The sequence below is a fragment of the Sceloporus occidentalis genome, unplaced genomic scaffold (assembly GCF_023333645.1).
Source record: "Sceloporus occidentalis isolate IW3139 unplaced genomic scaffold, rSceOcc1.0.p SCAF_2, whole genome shotgun sequence".
NCBI classification, from domain to species: Eukaryota; Metazoa; Chordata; class Lepidosauria; order Squamata; family Phrynosomatidae; genus Sceloporus; species Sceloporus occidentalis.
Window position 1 is genome coordinate 212,574,920 of NW_028316982.1, and position 17,710 is coordinate 212,592,629.

The following is a 17,710-nucleotide window of genomic DNA, read 5'->3' on the forward strand; positions in this document are numbered from 1 at the left end:
CAACAACAACATTTTACTATGCCACTGTGCATAATGAAACTTGAACATACACAAATTTTGGTATCCACAGGGGGTCCTGGAACCAAACTCCAGCAGATATCGAGGACCCACTACAATAGTTTCAATCATGATTTTTGTATATTGCTTCGTGCTCTTAAAGGGGGGGGGGGAGCTTAACAAGTCTCAAAGCTGCATTTAAGCATCTCAGAATAATGTATGCCTTTTTACTATATTCACATTTTCAGTTCCTCTGGAAGAATTCTATATAGAATGCTTCATACACTGCGTTTGGTGTGTATGCAGGATGGTATTTATACAGTATTTTTTTACATTTTGCCCCAATGCAAAACTAGAACACAATTTAGTTTCCCACAAATTTCTGAAGAGTTTGCATACTACAGACTTACAGATCAAAGCTTTTTGTGTTATAAAAATAGAAGGCCTATTATATTAAGAGACAGTTGTCATGGTAATATCCCCTTCATCTGATCTATAACTCTTTCATAAAATTTACTGCTGTTTGCAATTTACATTAAAAAGATATATTAACAACCCTAACAGCAATACATATCTGACAACATTCTTGTGTAGTAGGTCACTATGGGAAAGAATTAGTCAGGCCGGAAGGGCCTGCTTCCTGAGCAGCATATGTTTATGTTCTCATATTAAGGACTAACAACATAAGAAGAGTGGCAACACCTGGAAATTAATCCACACTACTTTTGCATTAGTAACAGCATTAACACCCTTTCTCACAAATGAAACAGAAGAATTATCCAGACATTCTTAATTTTGTTTGCTTATCTATCTCATTTCACTACACATGAATCTGTATGCATTTAAAGACTCATAGCAGCAGTTCCAGGACATGATTTTCATAAATGTCACTCTATATAATAACTACACACAGGAATGGTTTCTTTTATTTTACAACAGTGGAAGACCATAAAGTACTGTATGTAAAATGATTTCTGGCGTATAAGACTACTTTTTAACCCAGGAAAATCTTCTCAAAAGTCGAGATGGACTGGAGAATCTGCGGTTGCCACATATAGTGGGTGGAGCTCAAAAACGGCCATGGCCGCATCCCCACCGTATGCGGTAACTGTATGAAAGTAGCAAGGGTGGCACTGTACAAGTACAGTAGAAGAAAATTCACTCACAAGGTTTCGTGGAAAGAAGTGACTTAACATTGTCTTGATGGCGAGGTGAGGGGGTGCCTCACCCAGGAAGGTGTAAGTGAAAGGCAGAGCAAGCTGCAGGCGTCCGGGACGCCCAGGGTATGGAAAAAAGAGCCGTGTTTGCATTACCGCTCTGATAGTCTTGGAGGCAGGGAGGGCTGGGCAGGCAGGGAGAACTGACCAATCCAAGCAGGCTTTGTATACAACAAGTTTTCCTGCTAAGTACCTTCGTGTCATAAGCATTTGAATTAAAATTACCATACTGAAATCAAATCTGATGTTTTTTTTAATTTTTATTTGGTGTGTGTTGGAAGAGAGGTAGTTTTATACGGTGAGTATATCCCAAACTCCATATTTTAACTGGAAAAGTTGGGGGTCGTCTTATACACCCAGTTGTCTTATATGCCAGAAAATACGGTACAACAAAGCAAAGTTATACCTTGAAACAAATGGAAACCTATCATGCTACAAAATATACTTTCAAAGTAAGACAATATTTATTAAAAACTAAGTATTCCTTTGAGTAGTTTTTCTCTGGAAATAATGAGAAACATGACTATGCAGTTCCAACTTTTAAGCACAGTCTGATGTTATTTAAGCTTCAACTGCTTCAAAAATACCTATGAAATAGTCAACAAACTGCTCAGGTTGCCCCAAAGAACAAAATGATGATTTCTAACCTGACTAACTTCCAAGTGGCAAGATGTACTTGTCAATGAAAGTATCTGTCATAATTCCTTTCACTGGTGCTTCCTAAGCTATTTGATGTGGGGGAAATGGCAGGGTTTTTTTCCCATGTACCAGAGACCAGCATTATACCTCTGCCCACTGACAACTGTTTCTTTTAGCAGTGCAGGTACACTGTGACTGCTGATTAAACATTGGGACTTGAAAAGCATCAGCCCATGGACCACACTTTGCACAGCTCTGCCTTTCACAATGCAAAGGAATAGGTGAGACAACAACAATTTACTTTCCTTTTACCATGAGTGGGAAGAGATGAGGAGAAATATAAAATTCACCATAATGTTAAAATGTGGATACAGAATATAGAAATGAAGTACACTACCACTCACCAGATGACACTTACTATAAATCTTTTATCCTAAGTCTTAAGTGGGACTTGCAAGAAAAAAAAGGAGGAGGAGGAGTGGACATGGGGTACATGAAGCACATGTTGAAAGAACAAGCAGGACAGCTACCTAAGAGGCCGCCACTGAGGGGCAACCTGCAACCGCCGCCAGCTGCGCTGGATTGGGGCTGTGGCAACCACACACCACGACCCCGATCTGCGGCTCCTTTTTGCACCCTGGAAAGGGTGTGATAGCTATGGTGCCGTGGCTTTAAGGCACTCCTTTGGTGCTGTGTCATGTGGACACATCACCAGAGGAGTGCTGTGATGCTGCGTGTCATATGGAGTGGTGCAAAGCATCACACCGCCCTTGGCGCGGAGTTGGGCGTGTATCATGTGGGACTCTGCCCCCATGCCGGCCTTTATGGCCAGTGTGAACAGCCCCTAAGTTACTAATTTCATAACTATTTTACCGTGATATAGGAGAATGCCCAACAATTTTGTAAGCTTAGCTTGAACCTGAACTTCCCCGTTTATCTCAGGTTAATCAAAACCACTCAGCACCCATTTTTAGTGGCTGCACACATGACTCAAATGAATGACAAGTGATAAATATTCCATACCATCTCCAGATGAAACTGACTCACCATCAGTCTGTACTTTTAACAAGTACAGAGCATATGACAGACTTCCAGAAACATTAATCCACACGCAGATATATGCCTACCAGAATATTTCCACATTACACTATACATGTACAGCAGAAAAATAATTATATTGTACTTAAACCAAAGACATAGGTATGTATCCCAAACAGTTGTAAAGATCCCCCAGTAAATTTGGAACAAACACTCGCTCTCAGTTCAAGCTAATTCATGGAGATTTTATAAGAATAAAATGGGAATAAAGTAAGGATCAACCAAAAGAACTTTTATAAAACATGGTGTCTTCTTTGAAGAAAGAGAATTAAATATGTTTTAGAAACTTGGGAGTGATTTTGTCTTTCACATACTATCTTCAGTTGTAGCAACTTTTACTTTCTGTTTACAACAGGAGGCTCCCAAAGTGCTGGAAACAGAAACTGCCCATGCACAGAGACACAAGCTTATCTGACAAAGGTTGCTCCAGAATGAGTAAAATATGTTTTGTCCTGTATACACATATCCTAAGCTTCTCCAAGTGTGGGGCTGTCTTACTTCGAAACAAAGATATATACAGGCCACAGTTATGAAGATCTGAATCCATGTTCTGGAGAAAATGCTAATTAGATGGTGATACACAGAATTAGTGATCAGCATGAATTTACCTTAGGCTGTGCTTTCCCAGCAAATTCTAGTTAGGAATCCTTATGGCCAATCCCATTCTACTATTACTTAACAATCACACCCCTTCCTTATGGGGATGAGAGGGGAAAGCAGCAGCATGGTTTGTTTTCAGGCTCATTGCTTTTCAGAAAACGAACGTTTGATTTCTTCTATACCTTTCTACCAGCTGCACTGGAACCCATTTTAAGAGGTAACCTCCTTACAGCACAGTGTAGCGCACTGATGCCCAAACTCTGGTCCTCCGGGTGTTTTGGACTTCAGCTCCCAGAAGCCCCATCCGGCTTGGCCGACAGTCAGGGAAGTCCAAAATATCTCCAGGACCAAAGTGTGGGAATCATTGTGGTTTTGAGTGTTGGACTATGACTCTGGGGACCAGGGTTCAGTTCCCAGCTCAGCCATGAAAATCCACTGGGTGCCCTTGAGGATCTCACACTCTCTCAGCTTCAGAAGATGGCAGTGGCAAACCCCCTCTCAAGAAACCTGCCAAGAGACCCCTAAGACAGGTTCGCATTAATGTCGCCATAGGTCGGCAACGACTTGCAAGTCCCACAACAACCTGCTTACGCCATTTAGTTCACGAAAAAAGCCGCCTCAGAGGTGGGATATAAAAAAACCCTATTATTATTATTATTATTATGATCTCTTAACTACCAATAAAGTTATCAATATTTGTGGATTTTTGGATGTTATTGTGCTTTATCACAGAAGCGGCTGAAGAGCGTCTATAAGAACCGACACAAGAAAAAAAATATGGAGGGCATGGCCAAAGATAAAGCTCAAAGAAGCATGGATAGGAATATAAGTCCATGCTTCAGAGTCATGCTCCAAATGGATGACCTTTTTGGAACTCCTCCTGGACAGAAAAGGCTGAAATGGGAGGATAGCTCCCGAAAATAGGATGACTAGATGTCCCAAACACAAAAAGGAGGACAAGGCTCCTCAAAATGGAAAACATGCAAGAATAAAATGGAGGACATGACCAAAGAAAGAGCTCAAAAGCCTCACAGAAGGATGCTTCTTAGCCATGCTCCAAATGGAGGGCCTTTTGGAATTCCTCCTGGACAGAAAAGGCTGAAATGGAGGACAGCGCCTGGAAATAGGATGGTCAAGTGTCCCCACCAAAAAAAAGAGGACTAGACCACAAAATAGAGGACACTCATGGACAGGGCAAGGCAAGAAAAGTTAAAAACACTGACAGGAATATTCGTCCTTTTCCAACAGTAGAAGACTATTTCGGGATTCCTCCCGGACAGAAAAGGCTGAAATGGAGGACAGGGCGACCAGGTGCCCCGACCGCAAAGGAGGACAGGGCGCCTCAAAATGGAGGACACTCAAAAATAATGTAGGATGACCAAATAAAAGCCAAAAACGTTAACATAAATATAAGCCCATGCTTCTTGGTCGTGCTCCAAATGTAGGACCTTTTGGAATTCCTCCTGGACAGAAACTAAAAGCTGAAAACACTGCTAGAAACAGAGGCCCCTGCTTCTTAGCCCTGCTCAAAATGGAGGACACTCTGGAACCCCTCCTGGGCAGAAAAGGGCTGAAATGGAGGGCAGGTCCTGGGAAAGGAGGAGGAGGCGCCTGGAGGCCCCTGGGAGCAGGGAGAGGGGCTCCGGGCAACCCCCCTCCACGGCTTGTGTGTTGTGTCTCCCTGCAAAGGTGAGGGAGGGAGGGCTGCTGGCTGAGCCCGGGAGAGCCAGGCCTGGGCCCCTCTCTTGGCCTTACCTTCTGGGAGCTGCTCTGCTGCAGCACATTCTGCTCCACCGTCATCCTTCGGCCTCCCTCCCCGCCGGCCTCGGTCGGGAAAGGCAGCAGAGGAGGCCAAGGCAGCCCCGGGAGGAGGAGGAGGAAGGAGAAGAAGAGGAGGCCTCGCTCTCCTCCTCAGGGCCTGGCTCTCTGCCTCTCTCTCACTGGCCCACACCGCCACCGCCCTCCCTCCCGCCCGCCCGCCCGCCTCAACCAAACCTGCCCGGCCCTGGAATGCGGCTCCTCCTCCTCCTCCTCCTCCCCGACTGCCACTGCCTTCCCTGCCTCAGGGCCAGGCCTCCCCTCTGCCTTCAGGGAAAGCACTGCTCCCCAGTTCCCTGCTGGGACTCAAGGGCTGGCTGGCTGGCTGGATCCCAGGTAAGCGGCCCACAGCAGGCCTCTCCAAAGAGGGAAGGGGAGGGAAGGAAGGAAGGAAGGGGGAGAGAGAGAGAGAGGGAAGAAGGAAGGAAGGGAAAGGAAAGGAAAGGAAAAGAGCAAGGAAGGGAAGGACAGGAAAGGAGGAAAGCAGAGATGGGAAAGGAAAGGAAAAGAAAGGAGGAAGGGAAGAAGGAAGGAAAAGAAAGAAGGAAGGCAGGAAGGAAATACCCTACAGGACGCTTTCAGTGCTGGGCCCTGGCATGCTGGGGAGGAGAGAATACTCTCTATTAGTAGTAGTAGTAGTAGTAGTAGCAGCAGCAGTATTACACACAGGGGAGAATGGCATATCCTGACATATGATTGTTCTTGTTATTATTATTTTCATCATATGTCAGGGTATGTAATTCTCACTGATAAGTAGTAGTAGTACTAATAGTAGTTATTGGTGTTATATACCAGGGAGAAGAATAATAGTAATAATAACAACATACCAGGGTGAGTTACATACCCTGACATGCCAGGAAGATTATTATTATTATTATCATTGTTATTATTCCCAGTATATCAGAATATGTAATTCTCCCCAAAATGTTGTTGTTGTTATATTCTGGGGAGAATAGTACTACTAATAATAATAACAACAACAACAGCAGCAGCAACATACCAGGGAGAATTATGTACCCTGACATACTAGGGAGAAATATTAGTATATTCACCCCTCTGTTTTCACGTACTTTGAATCTCCATCCTTCGCCCATTCGCAGAGGGGCACAAAAGGGGAGTGTGCCGCTGTTCAAGCAAATGGGGCTTTGAATACCAGTGATTTTTCCAATTTTTTGGGGGGGAGGGAGGGATTACATTTTGGAAGAAAAGTGGGATATAAGTGTAATAGATTTTAAAAATCCCCTTGCAGGGCTGACAGATGTCTCTGGTTGCCCCATTTCAGGGTTGGAAAGTTTTTTCTTTTTATACAGACTGAACAAGAGGTCACAAAATCACCGTATTTTGGGGGGAGTGAGTCCTTCACAAAGACAGAGATGTGTCCATCATGTAATTTATGGACATGGGTAATGTATTAATTTTGCTAGAACTGCATGACTAGCTTAACTCAGATGAATACTGCCTTTTTGCATTTAGGTAGAACACAAATTTGACAGCTACTTTCTGATTGTCAAACCTGCCTGTCATGAATTTCAACTGTCCCTTATTGCTATTTTGAACACCTGTCAGCACCAGCTGAAGAGTAGGGGTGGGTGGGAATGAAAATGCTTGCTTAATGCTCTGTCTTTTGTTTTGAAGACAGAATAACTGATCAGCCAACTCTTCTCTGTTTGCTCCGCATTAAAGACTGGAAAGTTGAGTGCAGGGACAGGCAGACTTCCACAAGAGCCCCTTCTCTTCAGAAGCTGCCTCTTCTACTTCCTGAAGTTGGGGAAGATATCGTTTACTGAAGGAATGACCATCTCATCCTCTCACTCCTTCATATGTACTCTTCCTTGTGAGTCTAACAAGCCCAATCCTCATATTGCTCCCTGAGCAATATGACAAGATATCTGACAAGGCAGAAGTGGCATAACTACCTCATCATCCTCTTTCCATCTCTGCAGGATGAAAATTATGCAGCTCTCCAGATGTTGCTCAAATGCAACTCCCAGTTTTCTGTACCATAGTTAATGCAGGCTAGGGCAGCTGAAGTTACAGTTCAACTACATTTGGAGGGCCAATGATTCCCAGGTCCCAGCTAGAGAAAGGTTGTGCCAGTGGATGGAAATGACCCATCTGGAATGGTGACAATCATTGGTGGCCCCATCTTGGCTGCTGAAAGAAAAAAAGGGGGTTCTCCCTCCTCTAGGGTCCCATATATCCTTTTTTAATATTCTCCACTTGCAGGGTTGCCAAAGGACAATGTTCCTTTAAAAGTGTCCTGTTTGAAGGACTGTACAGTTCAAGTCTGACAGTTCTTCCACACTACAGAAATAAAGTACTTTGAAAGCACTTTCACTATTATGGCTCCATCCTTAGAATCCTGGAATTTGTAGTTTTGTGAGGTATTCATCCTGGTCTGTTAGAGAGCTCTGGTGCCTTGCCAAACTACAATGAATGGCAGTCTTTCGTGATAAGCCTGAATAAAGTATATCTGTAGTTTTGACCAAGGACTGACAGAAACGGATGCATTTCCTAAAAATCAGAAGGGAAAAATGAAAATCTGACAGCATGTGGAAAGGAGAAGAACAACAATCCAGCCCCACCATCCCAGGAAAGAAGTCTCCTGCCTGCCTGCCTGCCTTCTGTTGCTGTTAGCCACTCCTGGTGGATTGCTGCCTGATCTATACTGCTCCCTCCTGATCCAAGCCGCAGGCACTCAACCAGTTACTGGCTGTATAGTCAATTAGGACCACTTGTCCAGTTGGGAAAGAAATAAAAGCTGTGTGTCTGCTGTGGCAAGCTGCCATTGCCAGGGTTGCTGCCAAAGGGGAAGACACCAAAGGGGAGTCACCCCTTAGGGCAAGGGACAGTCTATTGAGTTTGTTCCTTTTTTTGCTTTTTCTGCCAGCAATAGGGAAGGCATGAAAGGGGAAGTAGCCCAGGGAGCAGCCATCACAACAGTAATGGCCAGGGGCAGATATGGCAAAGGGAGACAGTGGACCCTTGTTATATGCTGGGATTTGGTTCCAATATCCTCTGTGGATAACAAAATCCATGGATACCCAAGGCCCATTAAATATAATGAAATAGCAAAATGGTATCCCTTATTTTAAAAAATGGAAAATCACGGTTTGATATTTGAAATTTATACTTTTATTGAACATTTTCAAACCGTGGATGCTTGAATCCTTATATAAAAATCTGTATATAAGAAGGGTCAAGTGTATATTGGTAGAAAGGACAACCATAGGATATTAGTTATCTGCAAGGTGTCTCCTTTTTCAGATAATCTGAATACCCTGGGCTGAAAAAACTGCTTCTCAATGTCAGATTGATAAATGAAAAAACATCTCTGATCCAGGACTTGATCGTGAATGACCATGATGACCTGGCTTATATTACAGAGTCTTGGCTGGATGAAGCTGGTAGAGAGGCAGGTTATCTTTCCCAGCTCTGTCCACCTGGGTTTTCTGTACAGTAGCAGGTGAGGCCTGAGAGTCAGGAAGGCAGAGTGGCAGTGGTCTACAAGGATTCCATCAACACCTGTCCCATAAACTGCTGGGTTCAAGTATGTGTTTTTGAAGGTGAGTAGCCAGGACAGAATAGGAATTCAGTTGTTGTACCACCCACTCCACTGATTAACAGTCTCTTGGGCTCCGTTAACTGAGTCTCAGAGGCAGTGTCGAAGTATCCTTACCATGTTGTACTGGAGGGCTTCAACATCCATGTGGACACTGCTCTGTTAGAAGCAACTCAGGACTTCATGTCCATCATGACAACCTTGGGGCTATCTAAAGTAGTATCTGGTGTCACCCATGCTGTAGGATGCACTCTAGGCCTGGTTTTCCATCCTGGGCAGGATGACGGTGATTGGGGGTGGAGGAACTTTATATAGTACCTGCTGGGTGTTGCACTCATGTGGAACTCAGAGCCTCTACAGGGGTGGGGAACTGATTAAGATGGTCTGCCCTAGGAGACTTATGGATCCAGATGGATTCCTGATGGCTCTTGGGGAGTTTCCTATTACCTGGGTAGGTGATCCTGTCAAAGGTCTGGCTGATCTCTGAGACAGAGAAATGGCCAGGGCAGTGGACATGATTGCCTCTAAGCATGCTATCTCACAAAGTGGAGCTTAGTGAGCTCACTGGTTCACTAAAGCCGGTCATGAAATGAGTGGGACAGTGACTAGAGCAACAATGAGAGAGGACTCGGAGGAAGCCTGGTCTAACAGGCCAGAGCTCATGCAAAGCTTATGCTGTAGCAGCAGTGGAAGTGAAGAAATTACACTTCTCTATCTCCCTTGTGCCTGCTCAGTGTCATCCAAAAGACCTGTTTTGAGTGGTAAAGGGCCTGTCCCTCTCTGGCCCACAAGTAGATACCAAAAAGCACTCAACAGCCCACTGTGACAAATTTGCAAGATACTTTGCAGACAAAATCACTCATATTTGCTCTGACTTCGATGCTGTAATTAAGACAGGTCCGATGGATATAATCTTGGCACCTGCTTGTCCTGTATGATTGGATATATTTGTGAAACCTGAGCTGTGGGCAGAATCCTTGGAGAGGGGAGAGACTACTACATGTACCCTGCCTTTCTTGGCTTTTTAAAGCAGCCAGAGGGGGAACTGGCTGTGTGGGTAAAGGGTGTGGTTAACCCTTCACTGCAGCAAGGTAAGTTTTCAGCCTAAAAGAGGCTGTGGTAAGTCTGTTGTTGTTGTTGTTTAAAAAAAGCCACCCTGGATCCTACCAGCCTCTAATATCCCATTTTGGGGCAAGGTCCTGGAGTCTGTGGTGGCCTCCCAGCTGTTCCAGATGAGATTAAATATCTAGATCCATCTCAATCTGGCTTCAGGCCTGGTTATGTGGCAGATACAGTTTAGGTCATGTTAGTGGATTACTTACACAGGGACCTGGACAGAGGGAGGGTTTTCCTGTAGGTTCTGCTGGACCTCTCTAGTTTTCTATTATCAATAATATTCATTTTAATAGTCATAAAAATCATAAAGCACACATTCATCTCCCTGCCTATAATCTACAAAGACAGTATAGACATATAACATATAAGACAAAACAAAACAAAAAATGCATAAACTATCCAAACTGGAACAAAGAATATTGACCGTCAGTCAATCATTACTTCCTCATACACAGTCTTCATGGTGATAAACTCTAATTCTTCAAATTTTCCATACTATCTATTCTTATAGCTAATCTCTGTATTTACGGTACTTTGAATACTAGTTTCCTAGTTCAATCTCATTACTATATGTCTTGTCATTCTAATACTGATTACAGCTGGGCATTCTAAACCAATGTTTTTTTAAAAGATATTCCTTCACATTATTTGTCACAGCAGATCTAACATCAATATATTTCCCCATTTTTGTTTTAGTATTTCATTAGTAGATCGCTTTTCTGAATCAGTATGCGTCTTGTCAATTTATCTATTTCCATAGCATCAAGTAGCTTTAACAACCAAACCTCTAATGATTGGACAGCCACTATCATGTAGAATAAAGTTCTGCCACATTTTTTTTCTGCCATGTTTTCCCCTCATGTTTGATCTAGGATGTTCAGCAAGAACATTTCTGGTTTAAATTCTATATTTCCTTGCAAAATTATATTTATTGCATGATGTATTTTCACTCAGTATTTTCTGGCTTTGTTACAGGGCCATCAACTGTGGAAAAGGGTTCCCTTTTCCTTCCACATTTCCAAAATTTGTTAGAGCAAGTTCCAGAAATTTTACATAGTTTGTCTGGTGTCAGGTACTACCTAAAGTAATTTTTACAGTGCGTCTGCACCATATGCAGGTGCACTCACTATATGCAGCTTCCTGCTTATGCAGAAGCCACGTGACAATATAAACAATGGCGTGCGTGCCCCCACACATGCACCACACTGCCACCACATGCACACACCCCATTGTTTCCTATGGGGCGTGAACATACACAGATTTTCCCTTATGTGGATAAGAAAAAGTGAAAGCAAAATTGTGTATATCAGTGAACCAGGCCTAGGAAGATAGGTGGTGAATGTGAGAGGAATTTGGGAGACGAAACTGAGTAAAAGCTTTGGAAAGAGCTTGAATTCCAATGAAGTTCATGGAGGAGATGAAGAAGAAAGAAGTCAGAGAACAGATACAAGTAGGCCAACAAGAAGAAACCCAAGGTGGCAGTCAGAAACAAAAAAATACCCAATGTGGGGCTCAGTGTGGGATAGAACAGTTTTGGGAGAAATCCTTGTTAGTAAGTCTCTGCAAAGAACTGTTTGTCTGAAACCTGAGGGTAAAAGAGCAGGAAAAATGAAAGACCTGAATTTTTAGGGAGAGAGACTTAGAGCAGGGGTAAACAAAGTGTGACCTGTGGGCTGCAAGACAACAGGGCTCACTGGGCGTCGAAAATATAACTTTTGCCAAAAAAAAAGAAAGAAAGACAAAAAGAACTTTTTCTTTGTTCCAGAATGCCTCCCTGCGTATTCTAGGGGGTGTGGAGAGTATTTCTACCATTTTTGAAGCCTCTTGTGCCCCCCCCCCCATCCAAAATAATTTTTGCAAGAATTTTCAAAAAAATATTTTTGTCCTCAAATACTCCAGATTGTGCACTGGGAATGTGGGTTTATTTCCACCATGTTTTGTGGGCCCTCTAAGCCAGTGTAGGCCAGGAGAGACCTTTAAAATCTAAAACACTGTGAAAATGTCCCCATAGTCACTGAGGCATCTGGGGGCATCTGTTCTACTCCATTCTGTTATATTCTTATATTTATTTTGCAGGAGCAAGTGTAGCCCTCCAAGGTCTCCTAAGGGGCTAAGGCAGCCCTCTAGCCTTCCACAATTCCTCACAGTTGAAGAAATCTGATTATTTTTAATTTGTTTTCCTATTGCTTGCTTCGGATCTAATATAAACTGAAACATTGTTTCATTTTGTTTTTAAACAATTTTAGTTTATTATTCTGAACTCTTTAAAATAAACATGTTGCTGTTTTTATTAAACTAATAAACTGCTTTAAAACATTATTATTGCAGTAGCCTGTAGTTATTGGTTGCCCCATCCTTGGCTAAAACCTTACCACTCTACAAAAAGGGGGATTCATTTGCGGAATCAGAGTCCTGGGGCTTTTGGTGGAAACAAGGGAAAAAGTAAAAATATCCACCTGGTGGCAGCAGAAGAGTTGCTGAAGCAAGGAGTAGAGGCACTATCGCAAAGGACTGTATACTCTCTTTTTGGCACAAGGCTAGACTACTCCATGACATCTCCCATCCTGCTGTTGCTTTACAGATAGAACAGCTAGAACAACCACAACCAAATACATGATAAATACTCATATGTCAAGAGTGAAATTTTGCTTCTTCTCAAATATGATTACAATTAGAATGAGATTGTTTCAATATTAGTGTAACAGTGAGCCCTTGGTATCCGCTGGGGTTTGGCTCCACGCCCCCCCCCCTCCCGATACCAAAATCCGTGGATGATCATGTCCCATTAAATAAAATGGTGTCCCTTATATAAAAGGGCAAAATCAAGGTTTGTCTATGGGAATTTGTTTATTTTAAAAGTATTTTCAAGCCATAGATACTTAAATGCATGGATAAAATGTCCGTGGATAAGGAGGGCTGACTATTCAAAAATGCTCAAAAATGGTATAAAACGTGATTTTCCTACATTTAATTATTCAAAAAATATTTAAGATACAATTTGAAATGTTACCAGAATTTTAGCTATTAAATATAACATCTGTTTTCAAAAAAGAAATAGAAAATATATACTGGGGGTATTATTGTACATAGTGATAGCAGCAAGATTGGTCATAGTTAAATACTGGAAAAACAGTGATTTACCAACTCTAGAGGAATGGACACTAAAATTACAAGAATTAAGAGAAATGGACACACTTACATTCCTGATCAACAATAAGTGTAAAGACAAACTAAATGAGGAATAGTTTTCAGTACAGTGCCCCCACATTATATATTGGTGTGTTTTACACGGCTTCCAGCATATGCTGGTAGCCACGCCGGAAGGAAGAGAGACGCGCACCAGAAGAAAACAATGGTGTGCACTCCCAGGGCATGAGCCACCGCCACGCCACCCTGGGTACCAGCCTCATTCATTTGAATGGGGCTTGACCATCTGTGTTTTTTCTCTTAGGCGGGGGGGGGGGTGTTTCCGGAACGGATCCCCAGTGTAAGGGAAGTGACGACTGTACTACAATTTTGGGAAAATACATTTTGTATTCAAAAAGATCTAATGATTTAAGGAACACATTATATTTCATAGAAATATAAATTGTAAAATTTTACAAGATCTGATTAATCAAGGAAACAAAAAACTTTGTTGACTGTATATTATGTCTTCATTCGAAATATGTGAGATATACAGATAGATGAATTAATCAGTGTGAAACACAATGAGCAATGACAACCTGTAAAGGCAATGCATTCTGTATATATTGTGAATGATAGATTTCTAATAAAATTTAAAAACTGCAAAAAAAACCCATGATTTTCCAGTGTCAAGACAAAGGAATCAGCTCCATTAGAGACTTATTCTATGTAAAAATTACACATGGTTGTTTTGTATTTTCTGTGCATAAAATACAGTGGGCCCTCCCCATATGCGGGGATCTATTCCACCACCCCCACCACCCCTGCATATGGGGAAAAACATGTATGCTCAACCCCATTTGTTTTAATGGGGGTGCGCTCCCGCATGAGCTCCATGGTAGCACAGACTATTATATCTCCCACAGTTTAACTTTCCACATAAGATTAAAGCCACATATGGCACTGGCACACTATAATATGCAAGAATATAGTTTTCTGTACAGAAAATGTTGTCTTCAGTGCAAAATAACCATGTGTGAATTTTGCACACAATTAGTCACAAATAGGCTTCAGAAACTGTTTTTTAAAGAATTTCTTGCAGCAGGAAGGAAATTGCTACATTTACTTGTTGCTTCCTTCAAGAAGAAACTTAGTGAAGAATTACATCCCTAGCATTCTCTGAATAGTGCCCAATTTCTTAAATATCCTGTTTACTGAGAGAGAGAGAGAGAGAGAGAGAGAGAGAGAGAGCGCTTTGCAGTGAAACTAATTCCCTTGTTAATTGGCTGCTCAGTTCTTACATCTGATAGTGTTACTTTGAGAGGAAAACTGAGAGAACAGTAGTGAATAGATGTGTGTGAGAAAGAGGAGTCTTTTGGTTCCCATGTTTTAATTGGTGATAAACAGATTTCACTATGATCACAAATCAAAGTTCAGTTATACATGTCTCTGCAGGGTGTTTCTGCCTCCTGTTCAAGGAGGTAAAAGGTGTATTTAAAGTGGAGTTTCATTTTCTGGCAAAAAGTATGTAATAGGATTGTGGGAAGAAAGTGTCTGTCTTAATCTCATTATGGGAAGACAGCTGTTGTCATCAACTGATGTCACAGCTATCCTTGAGAATAAATTCCAGCATCAGACTAGATCCTTATATCCCAATCCCCTATACCTTACCTTAAAATGAATGCAATGTTTTTGCATACAAGCATTTCTGATTGAGAATGATGCAACCATGGAAAACTGAATATTTCTTTTCATTTTTTTAGCGAGCCATTTTCTACTACACTCTGAAACAAGTCATTCCTTAATTTTTAATGTAACTTCTTATTAACGTATGTGTGAAGTATTTGAAATGTGAAGAAACATATTGATGAGGGAGGGACATACAAATTAGTGAGAGAACAGAGCAGATTGTAAGATGAGATACCATTGTCTAGGACCTCATTTTTCAAGTGGATGGTTTCCAAATGTCTTGGACTCCTACCATTCCCAGGCAACAATTGCTTTATGGGCATTGTAATCCTTCTAAAATGTTATAAGGCTCACTACTACTAGCAGACACAGTACTGCTAACAGAAACCAACACAGACTTGGAGCAATTATTGAAGTGGGTCAAGGAGGAAAGTGCCAAGGTAGACATGATGGTGAACATTAAGAAAATAAAAATAATGACCATGAAAGATCTACAAGAATGAATCCTTTGATAACGAGAAAATGCAAATAGTCAAAGAGTTCCCATACCTCGGATGACACATTATTCAGAATGGAAACTGCAGTCAAGATATTAGAAGAGGGCTAGAATTGGGAAGGGCAGCTATGAAAGAACTGGATAAAATCCTTAAGAGCAAAGAGGCAACTCTTAACACAGGTAAGGATTGTCCTAGCCATTGTATTCTCCCAGCACCATGTATGGATGTGAGTGCTGGAGAGTGAAGAAGGTAGATAAGGGAAAAAATAGACTCATTTGAGATGTGATGCTGGAGAAGAATGTTGAGGATACTGTGACCAAGGAAACAAACAAATGGTTCTTGAACATATCAAGCCTGAATGAACTCTTCCTGGAAACCAGGATAAGTAAATTCAGGCTGCCATATTTTGGCCACATTCTGAGAAGGCACAAATCATTAGAAAAGACAATAATGCTAGGAAAAATAGAAGGCAGAAAGAGATGGAGACCACATGTGAGGTGGGTGGACTTAAATCAGAGACGCCATGATTCCAAGCATGCCAGGACCTGAGCAGAGCAGTGGAGGACAGTGGATCTTGGAGTAGTCTTATTCATAGGGTCAACGTGAGACAAGATCGACTCGAGGGCAGTTAACAACAAATTTTCCTTCTAGGAAAATGTGCCAGGCTGGATGGAAGCAACTTTAAAAGGAGAAAAGGAGCATGTTTGAAGGTGCTAGTAATAAAGTGTGCCCCTACAAGTCACTAATGACAATTTCCATGCCCTTCTGTGTAAATTCCAGATGAAACCCCTGAAATTGCTAGCCAAATTCAGTCCCAGGTTGTGATCTGAGTCCAATCCACTCTGTGTCTGTTCCTCAGATTGGAGACTGGCTTCTGTAACCGCCCATTGCAATTCTTTTATTTGCTATCCACTAATACCTTTTATATATTATATCTAATACCTTTTATATATTAGTCCATGTGTGTGTGTGTCTAAATACTTTGTCAATGTTGACATCCCTCATGTTGTTCAAATAAGACTGGGTTGTACTTAGTACTCTGGAGTTCTAGTTTTTTGGGACCAGTAAACATAGGCTGTGACCCTAGTCCTATCACTGCTCCCTATTGAGTTAAATTAATTTGAATTCAATTTGTAGGTGCCCCTCGGAGTCCCCTGCAATTTAGGTAACTTATGTTACACATATCGTTATATCTGTTCTATATGTGTCTATTATATATTAATATATGGAAGGTATTATTTGAAAATAAGCTTCTTTAATTACTTGGATATTACAGACTTATTGAGTCTTCACCTTCTGCAAATACAAACACAAATCTATCTAAAAGTAAATTCTGTTTACTGACCTTCAATACTGTGACATATCTGATTTATGAGAGCAAAGTATTCATATGTTAAATCATGAACAGCTGGGATGAAACAGTAGACTTAAAACAGAGATACATTGCATAAACCTCTGCTCCAAACATCATGAGCTGAGATTAAATAGTAATGCTCGCTAAAATTGAACAACAAATATCTTGGCGTTGCTGGCTATTCACTTGTCCCAGTCATTGACAATCCTTGTAATTCTAGTGCTATCTCAGAAATAATTTATACTGAGCAGGGCACAGTATTTTTATTTCCAAAAATACAAGTACAGAGACCTTTAATGGCTGTACCAAATGTATCCAAGTCTGGAAGTCATTGTGAAGTTAATGGATAGGATGAAATGTATATCTGGCACCTAGATTTCAAATTCACAGCATTTAAGTACAGGATTTTTTGAATTTTGACTACATCTTGGTTAATTGTTTCATTTGTCATTAATGGCAAAAACAAAAGAGAATAATGCTGAGTATGAGTTGTTCAAAACTCAGTTCATTAGACTTTTTTTGCATATTAAAGGCATAGCAGCTATCATCATTATCAGGTGGGGAATCAGTGTGCAACTATCCTAAATGTTATTTTGTAAATGATGGGTAGATTCATTTTAATACATTAAAAAGAAAATGTGAACAAATAATGATATAACAAAATCATTATTCAGTTTGTTTTTGGTGCTAGCCAGGGGTAAGCAAAATGAAGTCCTGGAGCCCCATTGAGCCTCACAAGACTGTGACTTCTGACACACACCCCATTCTTTTTTCTGGCAGAAAATATTCTTGATTGCTTCTAGAAGGCTCCAGGAGATCCGATTCACCTGATAAATGAGTTGCAGCACCTTCCTGTACTGTTCAACAGAAAAGCAAAATCAGAAGATGACTTCCAGACTCTTCTGGTTTTGTTTCTTCTCTCTCCACCTTTTGTGGGGTCATTTTTACAGTTTCTGTGGGACATAGAGAGTCCTAGAAGCATAAATCTGGTCCCCAA

The 17,710-nt window shown here is 41.5% G+C and overlaps 1 protein-coding gene and 1 long non-coding RNA gene across 5 annotated transcripts in view; one reads left to right on the plus strand and one right to left on the minus strand.

Moving 5' to 3' along the window:
* The window catches only part of USP25 (ubiquitin specific peptidase 25), a 92,734-nt gene extending 87,259 nt beyond the window's left edge, over positions 1-5,475 (minus strand). The window contains exon 1 of one of the 3 annotated variants that reach the window (XM_089512168.1): positions 5,307-5,475. In XM_089512168.1, the coding sequence (XP_089368294.1) occupies positions 5,307-5,351 (45 nt within the window). In that variant the 5' untranslated portion in view covers positions 5,352-5,475. The remainder of the gene's footprint in view (positions 1-5,306) is intronic. The other 2 variants (XM_089512169.1, XM_089512170.1) reach the window with 2 other exon arrangements.
* Positions 5,476-5,527: 52 nt separating this feature from the next.
* Positions 5,528-12,341, plus strand: LOC149319671 (uncharacterized). Of its 2 annotated transcripts, XR_016280229.1 has the most exons (4): positions 5,528-5,705; positions 7,005-8,935; positions 9,825-10,022; positions 12,124-12,341. It is a non-coding gene; the product is annotated as an uncharacterized LOC149319671 (long non-coding RNA). The 2 variants fall into 2 exon arrangements; XR_016280230.1 differs by lacking the exon at positions 9,825-10,022.
* Positions 12,342-17,710: the final 5,369 nt, after the last annotated feature.